Genomic DNA, 15,022 nt, shown 5'->3' on the forward strand with positions numbered 1-15,022 from the left:
ACTGTTCTACAAAATTCGTTACATACTTGATCTTGCGTTAGTTTCGGCGGAGAGCGTATCAGTTACAAGTTATAGTTTGAAGTGATGCTAATTTATAAATACGATACAACACTACCACTTGCAAAACAACAAAAAAGTGTTAAGTTTAATAAATGCAGACAAGTACGCCAAACAACTGAAAACAGCTATGAAATTGAAGCCACGAAAGTTTGGATGGAAAAAGGTTATTTTAAGATCATCACAGCTTTCTCTGAGTGAAGAAAACGGCTTGTGGTCAGCAACTTGCCAATTACTTACAGCAAAATCCACAGAATTTACATTGAATCAATGTAAAAAACATCGATTCGTTGTCTGGGTACTTAGAGTCTTGAAGTAGCAAGCTCTTGTCGCTTTGATCAAGACAGTCGTTCAAAAAGCTACGCGCAAGAAGTTTGAACGTATTTAACGCCAACATCCGCTCAACGACAAATATATACGCAACGTTGAGATAGAAGCTTCTAGTCAGAAAATGCTTAAATTCACATTGTGCCAACGTCACGACTTTCATTATGTCGTGAAATTTACACGTAACGAATTCATAGTTTTCAACATAAACCGATATATACAGTGTATTGGACCAAGACAATGCTGTGTCGAAATACTTCACACTCACGCTAAAACTACAACGCTGAATAGCATTTGAATGTGCTGAGGTGTTTCGTTGAAAACAGTATCACAAGCAGCATGACACGGACAAGTGTCAAGGTGCTTGGTAAAGATTACAGATGACATCGCATTCTAAAACAATGCAAGCACAAACAGAATACGGCAATGCATTAGGATTTAGGATTAGGGTTAAAAGTGAACAGTTTCCTTAACAATTCTAAAGAAAAGCAAAAAGTAATGAACCCTAGTCAAATAAAACCAGTATGCAATTCATGTCTTTAGAAAGCAACCCGGTGCGTAGCAGTTGACTGATGAGATTAACTAAATATATACTTAAGTTCCAATGTTTTTATTAACTAGCAAGACAAAGTGACAAACTAGCCAATCACTAACAGATACGTGGGAAGAAAACTTCGAGTTGAAAAGTGCATATTATGGCAAAGTCAAAACTAAGTGATTGAACGCATAGGTGTGAGGTGATGTTATTGAGTATGTTCTAACAGTATTTTGGAAACTTTGCGGCGATTAGTCGCATAAGGATGCAACGCAGTGGAAAGCGAATAGGAATGTCACACAAAAGCATGTTATGAAGACAGCATGTCCTTCTTGCAAGTGGCTCATGCACATATACCAAGTGATTGATAGGTATACACAGGAAACGGCACCCACATATTCTTACTGGCTGTACGAGCGTGATATCTTTGACATTTTGCATCGGCTCAACGCTCCCATACGCTAAATAAGCTCTCCACAATCTATATAAACTCACTTAAAACGCCCAATGGCGTGCAGAGAACATAAATCATTCCTTCCCTACTAACTTTAAAACTTCAGATTCTTGACACACATTTTCACATTCTTTGACATGACTTATATTTTTCAACATAAAAACGCTCTTGAAAAAATCAATTTTGAATTATTATGATGGAAAGAAGTTTCTCATAAAAGTCGAAAAACATCACCTTTTTCATCCAGAACTCAAACAAAATTATCTCACAGCAGCAGAAAGATATATATACTGTACAGTATACACTTTCTCATAACAAGAGTCTAGCAGCAGATCTTCAGTTTGCAGTAGGTATATTACATACAGACTGCATATGTAATGTATTTGTATTAAACTGTAATGTTTGACTTTATATTAAATGTCATGTGTAAATATTTGTGAATTTTTTGTCTATTGAAACTCTTGGGGGAACGTTTGTCGGTCTACACTCTACAGACTCTTGGATCTTCAATTGCCTTGCCTAAACCAGGCATTTAATCGCCTCGTATGAATAAATAATTAGACCAAGTATTCCTATTATATGTTGTAAGAATGATTGTTTCTGCTTTCAAATGAGTTTGTCTTTGTTTGCCATGTGCCCGCTTTCCAAAAGTGTTATCATTCAAAAAGAGATGCTTCAGTTTTTAATTCTTATTACAATTACATGGGCGAGAAACTTATATGGACTTGTTTCAACATTTTTAACAGAGGTCTGGTTTGCTTCACTTGGTGTAAAACTTCTTTGTTAATGTTTGTCTTTTCGACAAGCCACCATGAAATACGTTGCACTCTATGAAAACACCACAACTCAAAAGCATTAATTTTCCCAGCCCTTTTTGTTGAGATATGCCAGGTTTCCCGAGTTGTATTGAAAAACAACCAACTAGATGAACAAAACGATTCTCACTCACACCGCTGAAACCATTATGAAGGGATACTTTATGACACCAACTCCTCCAACAAAAAGATTTCAAGTTCACAATGTAGATTGTAGATACTAACGACCATGACTAGGGAACTGTGTTCCGAAAGCTAGTGCAAACCGCTACCACCACAGCGAACTCGCAGCATCAGGATAAAACAGGTCGTCTGTATCTACGATTGTGAAGTAAGCAACGATCATGCTCGTAAAAGCGAAACTCAATCTATCATTCAAATTTCTCTATAACGTGGCCCATTGGCCCTTGTGGGTTAATCTTTTAAACCTACTTCAAGGACGCCACAGCCAAGCCTGAATATTAGAATTGAACGTCAGTTGTAAACGACTTTGTGAAGAACTTAAATATTAAAATTTATAATTAATATCATATATCTTGCCTCAGATATGTGATCCCGCATCACATCCATCACAGCCTATGCTGTTTAACAATAAAGAAAAATTCAGGAAATTGATAACCAATTTTCAATGCAGATTTCGTGAATTATAACATCAATAAAGCTTCCACACTATTTGGTTAGGCTACTCCAGCTGAAATATCCTCAAACGAATATTTGGATCATGTCATTAACAATCAGTTTGAAATCCACATAACTTATCAGTTCATTTTGCGCAAGTTACAGCTTGATGTGTTCCTTTTTCCAACGACGCACTTGCGGTTACAAAAACGTGAATTTTGCATTTAAGATATTTCAAAACAACAATCATGCTTTATAAACAACTAGAAAAAATTTTGTGCGGTAGTAAGGCTGAACTAGGGACAGCACAAGTCTTGCTGGCATATATCCGGCATGAAACCGGTGAAGAATGAATGAAACTATAAGAGCTGTTGCTTGAAACCAACTCACCTTCCTGAAAGTGCTGTGCCGTAAGATCTGCAGATTGACCAAAACATGTACGCCAATAATATGGACAGCTATGTGGAGAAGGATATGTGATATCACACTGTTGGTCAAATTGATATTTGGGGGCGGTTGGACATGATGAAGTACCTTTAAATGACATAGAAATTAAAAAAAAAGTCACATAGAAACTTTGCTAAATAGCCAGCTTGCAAAAGGTGACGTTTTACATCATTTCAACGTCTGCCGCTTAGATGACGACGCTTGATGTTGAAGAAGTACAGGTTGGGCATGGCTTCTTCACCATGAACCCGGGTGGGGAAAAGTAATCACTGGAATAATCTGAAATTCCTTTTAGTTATCCTTAAAGCAGCTCTAACATAGTTAGAGCCAAAGCAGAGCTAACATCAAAGCAAAAAGAACGTAGCAAATCTATTTGTTCTAAAATTGAGTCTATTCCTTTTCACCACTTCTATGTTGTAGTGAATTGGTGTACTATTTCATAATCACGTCCATTCCATTATATTGAAAAGGCTTTTTACACCAAATTCTCAAATTATACTAAAATTTTAAGTATTTGAATCGTTTTCATACACATCATGATTACTTTGTCCTTCATCAAAATAACTACGATATACTGCCAGGGGTAACTATAGCAAAAAATGGGACCACTAGTTATGTTATTAGTAAAAGTAAAGCATCATTATTGATCCAAATATAAGCTGGGGTGTTGACACTTCCCTTTCTAGGGAGAGTAGAATGTTCCCTGTTATCTACAAAATAAACGTTGTAGCCTCAAGATAGTGGAAATGCAATCCCAACAACGTAATTTGCTAGGACATGTTACAAAATTGTGCATGAATATATTGGCATTGGAATTGTGTTTCAAATCGCCTTTCCAATCAAATTTTGTAATCTTTTCTGTTTCTTCAATCAAAAACGACTGAATTGTTTAATGAGTAATTCCAGCCAGTGATTAGCTGTCTGTCATAGTGTCATATTGCACAACACGTTCACGTTGCTGCAAAAAACTTAACACACAAAATAAAATTTACAAGTGAAGGTTAGTGAATCTTACACCTTAAAGAAGTCAGCAGCAACTCATTGACGAAACGTCAGAATGAATAGCAGTTATCACCTACAGCTTATGACAGTTGCACTTCTTTTACCCAAGAAGAGCGTGCTATGCTTTAAACTAGATGCCTGCTGAACAGTTTTATTTATTGTTTTACTTGATGTATCATGTATATAAATGATAGAAAAATGAACTAAAACTGCTACAAATCGATCGGTATACCTCAAACACAATAGAAAAGGTGGCGGCAGCGGCAAACGTAAATGGAGCAGGAACTGGTGAGGTTAAATAAATTAGAACAATCACTTCAATAGCTATGAACAAGGAGCCGACAGGAGATATAATTTTAGCAAAGTAAGCTGAGAGCAGCCCTGACAGTGCCACCACGACCAAGAAGGCTAAGGAAGTGTGTACGGACAGGCGGCAGTAGAGGTTCTTCCTACAAATATAAGAAATTACTATTAAGATAGTCCTGTAATAGAAAAAAAAATTGAAAATGAACATTATGCTTTAATCTTGTCAACCAAAAACGGTACGCTTGATTTGATTTTGAACAAACCATAATGATCACTATTTTGCACAATACAAACATATACATTTTCATCACAAGCCAAATTGTCTTAAGTATGAAAGTACAAAAAATTAATTTGAGCAAGTGCAGCAGCAGTTTTAATCAAAAGATCACTTACCGAAAAGAGACGAGTAAGAGAACCAGTGAAAGAGCGAGTAGTGTAGCAGCATATATTGCACCAGAAGTCCAATTTGTAATGCTCGCAGAAGGAAAATAGATTAACCACGCAATGCATTGGATAATTACAAAGCAAAGTGAACACCGGAACATGTGCCTGGTAAAAACAATAAATTTTACAAATAACCTCAATAATCATTTTGCACCCACAATCCCACATGACAACATACAGTCCACTGCGATCACACTATGAAACACAACAGACAACATGAAGCAGTGAATGGACATATTGTCTTCAGAGTTAGCTGTTCCTTTATTTTGACATGCCATTAAAGTATCTTGTCCAAATAAAACCGCATGCTCTGTAGAGGTGTCGAACTGACGCCCTTCCGAACGTCGCACAGACGTTCTCACCACTTGGCAAAGCAGCAGACAAAGCTCAAGAACAAAGGGAAGAAAACTATTTCCGTTACGTATTATACTTGTTTTAGTCTTATTTTTGTAATTAAAGCTTTGGGTAAAGTTCACTTTGTTGCACAACAACCAGACAAAACTTAGTAATATCAAAGGTTTTAAATGCTTTATTCACGCAAAAAGCGCACAAAGTAATTTTTTTTTCAAACATTTCCCACACATCGTTGCGTTCTCAACAAGAATAACCTAATACTGTGGTTAGTGAATAGTCAGAATTGAATTTCAATTTGTCCTTTTCTTTTTTATTGCACATGTAATTAGTATATATTACTTTAGGCTATTCCTTATTGAAAACGTTCGAAAATCTTTGCTACTCGTTTATTTATGTATATCAGTGTAAAATAGGAATGATTTGTGAGCTGCAGTGCCTCTCAAGCCCAGTTGCAAATATTAAATAACCACAATGTATGTTCATGCCCACCTAACTTGTGGTAGACTAGATATTTTGAATTGATCTTCCAGGATTTTAGAATCCATTCGAAGATCCCACCATCGAGTTGACGCTCTTTCAAATTTGATAGGTTGCTTGCCTAAAGCAATAATTGCAAATTTAGTACATCCCAACTAAAATCTAAAAATCCTCTCAAGAGATCTAACTTGCAATATATAACTTGATAAAAATTTAAAATATTATTACATATTCAATTTTATTCATATTTATGAGAAACATCAGTCATAATCTAAACAGGTTATCATTTGAGAAGCGGTATCACTGGAATACAAATATCATTTGAAAACTTGGGTTTAACAAATTGTCATCAACAAAATCTATAATAATTAATCAATCAATCAGCAAAAAAACTATTGAAACTTTGTTTGATATAACTATTAGGTTGATACACATACAGCGTACCGCAGCTAAAATGGGACTTTTTATTTTCGCATAATTTTTTTATTTTATTTTACTGATCAAGATGAAACTTTCTGCTGATAATTTTATAAAGGAATTCTAAAAGATAGTATAGTAATATTTAGACAAACTTCTTTAAACATGGCAAAATTAATAAAACGGAAAACCATATAAATGAGAATTATAATGTGCTGGGAACACTCCTTCGGAAGAGCATTGGCTGTTCAAGTGTTCAAAGACGACAGTTTATCGAATTGAGGTCAAGCTTGATGCCGAGGGGAAAGTTGAAAGGAACCTCCATAGCCTTAGAAAGCGAACAAAAACTTTTCTGGCAGGGCTGAAAAGGTCGATAAAGGCAGACCCAACACAGTCAATGACAAAACTGGCCAAAAGACGCCATGTCAGTCACAGAACCATCAGTAAAGCAGTTAATGAAGATCTTGCGATGAAGTCTTTCTTGCAACGGGGAGGTTGCAACATGTAAAAACATGCTGCAACCTCCCCACTGCCCAATCAAAATCAATCAGGGTTGAAAGATGTCCAAAGATTCTTAATCATCTGAAGAACAAAGGAGGACATGCGTTACATTTTTGTCGATGATAAAAAGTTCATTGTGGACAAGGTTGCAAATCGTCAGAACACATGAGTTATTGCCCGTGATCCTTCAGAAGTTCCTCATCTGATGCAAAGCAAAAATCCTGCTTCTGTGGTGGTTTTTGCCAGGGATATCTGAAGGGGATACGAAGGCTTTTGTTCAGTCTGACAACAGAAGGTCTTCTGTATCATAAATTGTTTACCGATACTAGTTTAATAAATATTGTTATGATAACCTGCATTGCGCTATTAGCATCAGGCCTGGATGTTCACTGCATGCTCATGGTTACTTAAAATTCAACTACCCGGATACTTGCTTTACATCTAGCCTACTGTAAAGGCTTTGTTAAAAAAAAGCTTACTGGTAACTTTTCAACAGTCTAAACAAGTATGTACGACTGTACGTTTACCTCCACATGACTGACATAAATGAAACAAAGCAAAAAAATCCACACTACAGTGATTTGAAGTAACCGCATTCTACAGAGCTTAGTTCAACTATAGACACATCACCTAGTCACCAATATATTACACAATAAACAATGTTTTTTTCCGCTCAACCATGCACCAATGGGAAATGGCCTCTTCTTGTAAATGTGGTGCTGAGAAACAGACCATATCACCAACAATTGTGCCATGTCAACCAACCTAAAGTGGAAAGCCTGCCACCTGCTTGTCTTGGATGATGATACCACACACGCATTAGTACGGTAGCCTTCCAGTGTAGTCTGGGAGTGGGTTTCTTTTTTTTCGGTCATTCATCGGTCATTGACTGATTTTTTAGCAAAATGTCCAAAAAAAATATATAGTCTATTCAGTCAAAATGTCCGAAAAAAAAATATAGTCAATTCGGTCAAAATGTCTGAAAAAAACAACGTTTCTCAACAAAACTTAATGTTGTAGCTAGTCAGGAAGTGCAAATTTTGGTTTGTATTGCAGCTACTGTACTTAAAAGGAAATATTTTTCATCAGAAAAAATGACCAAAATAAATAAAAAATGACTGAATTTTTTCAAGTCATTTCGGAGTTTCGGACAAATGACCGAAAAGTCTAAGCGAAAAAAAAAACCCAGGTCTGAGAACATTGTGAATCTGGGGTGTAAAATGATAAACCCTTGGCTCCAGAGAATCATATGATAAAGAAGAATGTATTGAAGAGTTTGAATGATAACCTTGTAAAGAGAAATAGCAAGAACCAGGGTTGTCGGTATTTTACCTGACCCAAAAAAAACGGGTGGATTTTTAAAATAAAAAACACTTAAAAAAAACAAAAAAAACATAAAAAAACCCAGAGCATCATATTTGTCCAATTTTAATCAGAAAATTAAAAAAATGAACCAAAGTACTACAAGGTACTTAAAACAAACTTCAAATTAGGACTTGAGAATGTGATTGTGAAGGAAATTTCCAAGGATAAAATGAAAACACAGTGGATATTTCTGTACACCAAAATCAAGTAATGCCACTTTGTACTACACTAAAACTCATTTCTGCAAGAAGGCCTCATAGTTAAACAGCCCTAGTGCATTACTTTATTGAGTTATGCCAGCATGTACTGTACGAGTGAGAGGCACTTTATTGGTAAAAAGTAGGCCTAGTATTTGAGGTGAAATAAGCATGAATCTACCTTTTTTGCATCTTTTTTAAATAAAACCCAATAAAACCCAAAAAAACCCGAGTTTTTTTAAAAAAAACATGCGGGTTGGGCTTTTTTAAAAAAACCCGGGTTTTTCTCAACCCTGGCAAGAACGCAACTTCTGAAATTCCTAAGCAGATAAAACATTTTGAAAATTTGAATTGAATTATCACTCACCTTTAGCAATGTTTGAATTTTGATTTCTTGTTTGTTCATTGCTATCAGTATGAGTTCCATTTTCATAGGAAACTATATTAACTTCTGAAGTCCGTGAATTTGCATTGTATTCCACAGTATTTGCATCAACTGGCATATTGCTATTGCAAAAATTCACATTATCAAGGGAAAATTTGTTTTAATGAAATTAAAATTTTAAGAAGAAAATAAAACTGTGCATATTTATTACACAAGCCCTGGGGCAAAACATTCATTAAAATTTGACCATGAGAATAACTTCAGTTGCAGTAAAAATTGATTCCAAATCTAGTAGACTACAACAAGGTACTGGTAGGCTAAATAAATCACAGTGAAAAACAGGAAATTATAAAACTGTCAGCCTATGACAGGCTTTCTACTTGCTATAACCACATGAAAAAATAAATGCAAACCTAAGGCAAGTGAGGATTCAATATGAACCCAACAATTCAAAAACAGCAGGAGCAGGTACAGGACTACAGGACGATCACAAATTACCGTCATTCTGGCACCACCGCCATTCTGGCAGGGTAGTTTTTCCGCTTTCCGCCTAAAAAAGTCATCCGTGAATAAGTGCACGGCATAAAATGCGACCTGACATACTTTCGAAAAACCTTGAATAAAACAATAACCCGCAACACGTGCCACTTAAATTTTACATGCATCGGATTCAGTATTAAATTACCTTTCCAGGGATATGCACCAATAGGTGGGTATTTGGAAAGAACTCCCAGCAGAACGCTCCAAAGATATAGGATATATTCAAGATATTCAAGAAAATAATACGATTTTTGCATAATAGACACCACTTCAAACATCTTCAAATAGAACTATAATACGCAACACGTGCCACTTAAATTTTACATGCATCGCATTCAGTATTAAATTACCTTTCCAGGGATGTGCACCAATAGGTGGGCATTTGGAAGGAACTTCCAGCAGAACGGTTCAAAGATAGAGAGAGAGAGAGAGAGAAACCTTTTATTTTGTCTGTTGCGAGAAAAGTATACGGTACAAAATATAGACAATGCAAATAAAATAGCACCATAACTAGAATCTACAACAGACAGGAAGCAGCGAAAGACTATATTAGTCATCGAGTCAGCTGCTTCCCGTGTTTTTAATGTGACAAATGTCAAACATCGGCATTACGTTGAAACCAAGATATGCGTTAAAATAGGATAAGCTTAAGTTCCGTAAAAAATGAAAACATAAAGTTGTTTACTGCTGCGACAGTCAAGTGAATTGCTGTGATTTTATTCAAATATCAAAAAATATCATGCCCTACAAAAGTAGTAAGTTATGAGAAAAAAAACAAACAAAAAACTAAGCATAAACAACAACTTCTAACTGCTAGCATAAAAGACGAAACAGAAACACTAAAAGTAGGCCTAATCATAGTATATAACTTTAAACCTTAACAAAATCAGTCAGTTTATAGGCCGACTTGAATACAGTTAATAAGATGACAGCCGTTAATAAATAGTACTTAGCACTAGTTCGTGAGTAGTAGACCTAGGTCTACGTAGTATCAACAATGTTCAATCCGAAAAATTTGCGATAACACTCGTCAATGTTGTGGCAATAAAAACAGTCACAGACAAAGTTTTTTCATATAATAAATTTTACATTTTTTTGTGAAAGTTTTTACACTCGTAGCCCCTACTACTTCAGAAGGTAAATCATTCCATATTTTTGGGCCTAAGAATTTCAAACTGCCTTGGCCTTTTCTTGAGCTGACACTACGTAAGTGAAAGTTATTTTTTTGAGAAGCTCTAGTGCCATGGCAATGTACTTCAGTAATTTCCTTAAAGTAAGGTTCAAAATAGCTTGGCAATAGCATATTTTTAAATTTAAAGACAAATTTAGAAATTTCTAATTGATGCAAGTTAGTGATGGGAAGTATGTCGAGATCTTGGTACAGTAGTGAAAGTTTTGCTCTTCTGTTGCTAAAGGTTATTGTGCGAATGATTCGATTTTGCATTGTCGAAATTTTCTTGAGCAGTTTTGGTGTGCTTGAACCCCAACATAAAATGCCATATTGTATTATTGATCGTGCAAGAGCATAGTACAGTGTTAACATGCTTTGTTTGTTTGTGTAGTTTCTAATTTTATAAAATATTCCAGATATTTTTGCCAATCTCCCAGATAGATCTTCAATGTGATAATTCCAACTCAGTTTGTCATCAAGAAATATGCCAAGATATTTGATGTTGTTTGTTTTTTGAATTTTTGTGTTGTTTAAGACTACATTTAGTTTTGAAGTTGACCCTCCTTTTCGTTCAAGTAACATGTAAAATGTCTTGGAGTAGTTGATACATAATTTGTTTGCATTGAACCAATCAGTGATACGCTGCATCTCAATTTCAGTGTTTTGCTGCAATTGCAAAATAGATGTTGCTGAAGTAAAAAAAACAGTGTCATCAGCAAATAGCTGAGAATCGAAAGTTGTTATAAGAGGCAAATCATTTATGTAAAGCAGAAAAAGCAATGGTCCAAGTATGGATCCTTGAGGAACACCACATGTGATATTTTCATGCTTTGATTTGAAGCCATCAGCAGAAACATATTGTTGGCGGTTGTGTAAGTAAGATTTTATAAGGCCTCCCATTAAACCTCTCAGGCCATAAAACTCCAGCTTTTTTAGAAGTATTTGGTGGTTAACGGTGTCAAACGCTTTTGCTAAATCAAGAAATAACAGGTAAACGTAATGATTTTTTTCTTTGAGTTCAATTAGTCTTTCATGAAGATTACTTAATGCTAACGTTGTAGAATGACCTTCCCTAAATCCAAATTGTTGATCATTAATCACGTTGAATTTGTCAAGAAAGCTCATCAAGCGTTTGTAAATAATTTTTTCTAAAAGTTTGCTGATATTTGAAAGCAAGGAAATAGGACGGTAATTAGTTGGATCTGCTTTTGCCTTTTTCTTGAAAATAGGAATAACTTTTGCAATTTTTAGAGCGTCAGGAAATATTCCTTGTTTCAAGCATGCATTAAAAAGTTTAGTTAAATGAGGTGCAATAATACTTTTTGATAACTTTAACATTCGAGAAGAGATGTCATCTGGTCCATCCGATTTTTTAACATCTAGTTTGTTTATTAGGCATTCGACTTCATTTTCATCAGTTTCATATACCGCACATGTTTGTTTTAAAGCAGGCCCCATGAATGAATCAAAGTTTGACTTTTGCTTTAAGTGTGAAGTTAATTTTTCGCCAATATGTGTAAAGTGGTAGTTAAGTTGGTTGCATATTTGTTCTTGTTTTTTGTATGAAATGTTTTCTGCAATAAGTTCATTGGGAAGAGTATTCGTTTTAGCTTTCTTTTTTTGAAGAAGTTCATTGATAGATTTCCATGTTTTTGATGAGTTGTGTCTCGATTCATTGAAGCGTTGTTTGAAGTAGTTTTGTTTTGAGATTTGTTTAATGTGAGTTAATTTGTTTCTATATTTCTTGTAAAAAGATACTTTTTCAGGACAATTTTTTTTGTAGCAAAGTTTGAATAATTTATTTTGGTGTTTGATTGAAACCAGAATTCCTTTTGTGATCCATGGCTTGTTGTACAATCCAGACTTTTTCCTACTGAGTTTTTTTAATGGGAAATGAGAGTTGATTAGTGTTTGCAAAATAAGTATCAATTTATTAGTGCTGTCGTTAATATTTTTATAGCTTGTGGTTAATTTTAGGTTTTCAAGTTGATCTGAAAGTTCACTCAAAAAAGCATCAATTTTATTTTCTTCAATTTTTCTTGTCAAATACGGACGTTTTTTCATTTTGCGTGGTACAGTTTTGATTAATAAAAATGTTGGTAAGTGATCAGATATATCATAAGTCAATACATTAGTTTGTGCACTTTCACTGTTATTAGTATAAATGTGATCAAGTAATGTTGACGAACTTTTGGTAATTCTGGTAGGCACATTAATCAAGTTTGAGCATCCCAAAGCAGTTACAGCTTGCAAATAAGAAGAAATTTTGGATTCTTTATTAGATTTGGCTAAATCAATGTTGAAATCACCCAAAACGAAGAAGTCACAACGTTCTTTTTGAATCATGTGTAAAGTATCACTGAATTTATCCAAGAAAACTTCATAATTTCTGTAAGATGGATGTCTGTATACAACGCCTATAATAATTTTTTTAGAATTGGTATGAGACAGCTCTATCCACATGTTTTCACAGTCTTCGATTATAAATTGTAGATCTTGTCTTTCAGAGTAAATTATTGAGTTATGAAGGTACATTCCAACGCCACCAGCAGTGGTTGGAGAATCAGCTTGTATGAATTTGTATTCAGCAATATTAACTAATGGATTTTCCATTTTTAATTTTGTTTCCGTTATGCACATTATATTAGGTTTAAAATCCAACTGAGTCATTAATTCTTCTAATTTATATTTGTTTTTTATTAAGCTAACCATGTTGAAGTGAAATATTGAGAATTTTTTTTTTGATCCATGCTTTAGTTTTGTACGTATTTCAGCAACGTCTGCATACTCAGAGGTGGTGACGATGGTTTTCTTTGACGTGTTTTCAGTGGCAAAATTTGCAGGCGTAGTAAATGTGTTCTGGTCATGAGAATATGTTTTGTTACTAGAGAGGGAGTTTTTTGAGTAAGAATTTACGTAGTCAGCAGACATTGCAAGAAAGAAAATGTTTCCAATAGACAAACAAACAACCAATGATATAGGATACAAAAGATAACGGAATGATTGTACAACAAAACAAATAAGTGAATAAACCACCAACACCTGCATTTATATCTTATAATCAATATAACAGAACTGAGAAATTACTTAGGCTATGGGTGACAAAAGAGACAATTTAATGCAAGAACTTGCAATTAATTAAGACTAAATAGAACGTACAGCAAATCAAGTCGAAGTAGTGTGAGAAAAAACTTAGAAACAAAATCACTATTAATACGTCATAATAAACAAGTTTAACAAGGAAGTTAAAATATCAGCCTTCTACCGTACGTACCAAGTTAGTGTTATTTAAGTAGAAATTTACAATAAAAAGTTAGTGGTGAACTACAAACTATTGGCCAACAAAAGAAAATTAAAGAAAAGGCAGAGTTGTAACATACAGTAGGCCGACAATGAAAAAGTCCAGATTTAATCCTTTAGAAAATTGATTTGGTAGGTCATAAACAACCTTTTTCTGAGTCAATGGTTACAGCACCAAACCTGGACAGGGTTTTCTCTTGTTCTGGGTGAGAATGAAGGTTGACAACGGTTTGGTAAAATATGAAGACGTCCGAAAAGATTTCTTGTTACTTTTCTTCAAAGTTCAATTAACTCTGAGCAATCCAACTCAGAAAATGCAACTAACAGAATGGCTGCCAAATTCACTGATAGCTTCTAGCTTGCCTAAATCAAGGTTTCTTTATAGTGACCTCTTTCTACGACTTCTTTTTCAATTTCGAAAGTTTTGCTACTGAAATGATCACAATTAAATACCTTTCTTATTTTGTCCGAATTTAGTTATTCTCCAGGTCTTAGTTTTTCTTGAGTCCAATTTATATATTTAGACCTGGAGAGCAAAATCTTTGCTGTTTACTTTATCAAGAGATATAGCATATATTTACGATAAACATTAAAATAATATGATTTTTGCATAATTGAACCCTCTTCAAACATCTTCAAATAGAACTATAATCCGCAACACGTGCCACTTAAATTTTACATGCATCGGAATTAGTATTAAATTACCTTTCCAGGGATGTGCACCAATAGGTGGGCATTTGGAAGGAACTCCCAGCAGAACGCTCCAACATGGAGAATATATTTACGATAAACATTAAAATAATACGATTTTTGCATAATAGACACCACTTCAAACATCTTCAAATAAAACTATAATCCGCAACACGTGCCACGTAAATTTTACATGCATCGGATTTAGTATTAAATTACCTTTCCAGGGATGTGCACCAATAGGTGGGCATTTGGAAGGAACTCCCAGCAGAACGCTCCAAAGATGGAAGATGTATTTACGATAAACATTAAAATAATACGATTTTTGCATAATAGACACCACTTCAAAAATCTTCGAATAGATCTATAATCCACAACACGTGCCACGTAAATTTTACATGCATCGGATTTAGTATTAAATTACCTTTCCAGGGATGTGCACCAATAGGTGGGCATTTGGAAGGAACTCCCAGCAGAACGCTCCAAAGATGGAGGATGTATTTACGATAAACATTAAAATAATACGATTTTTGCATAATAGACACCACTTCAAAAATCTTCGAATAGATCTATAATCCACAACACGTGCCACGTAAATTTTACATGCATCGGATTTAGTA

General features: G+C 34.7%; 2 protein-coding genes across 3 annotated transcripts in view; one reads left to right on the top strand and one right to left on the bottom strand.

Annotated features, from left to right (window-relative positions):
* LOC145779393 (adenylate cyclase type 9-like) overlaps positions 1-8,908 on the bottom strand; it is a 55,505-nt gene extending 46,597 nt beyond the window's left edge. For both annotated transcript variants that reach the window (XM_082590974.1, XM_082590973.1), the window contains exons 1-5: positions 8,684-8,908; positions 5,849-5,957; positions 4,955-5,110; positions 4,488-4,704; positions 3,197-3,340 (exon numbers count right to left, since the gene is read on the bottom strand). In XM_082590974.1, the coding sequence (XP_082447100.1) occupies positions 3,197-3,340; positions 4,488-4,704; positions 4,955-5,110; positions 5,849-5,957; positions 8,684-8,819 (762 nt within the window). In that variant the 5' untranslated portion in view covers positions 8,820-8,908. The remainder of the gene's footprint in view (positions 1-3,196; positions 3,341-4,487; positions 4,705-4,954; positions 5,111-5,848; positions 5,958-8,683) is intronic.
* Positions 1-15,022, top strand: part of LOC145779394 (uncharacterized) — a 242,422-nt gene that overhangs the window by 32,022 nt on the left and 195,378 nt on the right. The gene's annotated exons all lie outside the window — the stretch shown is intronic.

The sequence above is a fragment of the Aplidium turbinatum genome, chromosome 11 (assembly GCF_918807975.1).
Source record: "Aplidium turbinatum chromosome 11, kaAplTurb1.1, whole genome shotgun sequence".
Lineage (NCBI taxonomy): Eukaryota > Metazoa > Chordata > Ascidiacea > Aplousobranchia > Polyclinidae > Aplidium > Aplidium turbinatum.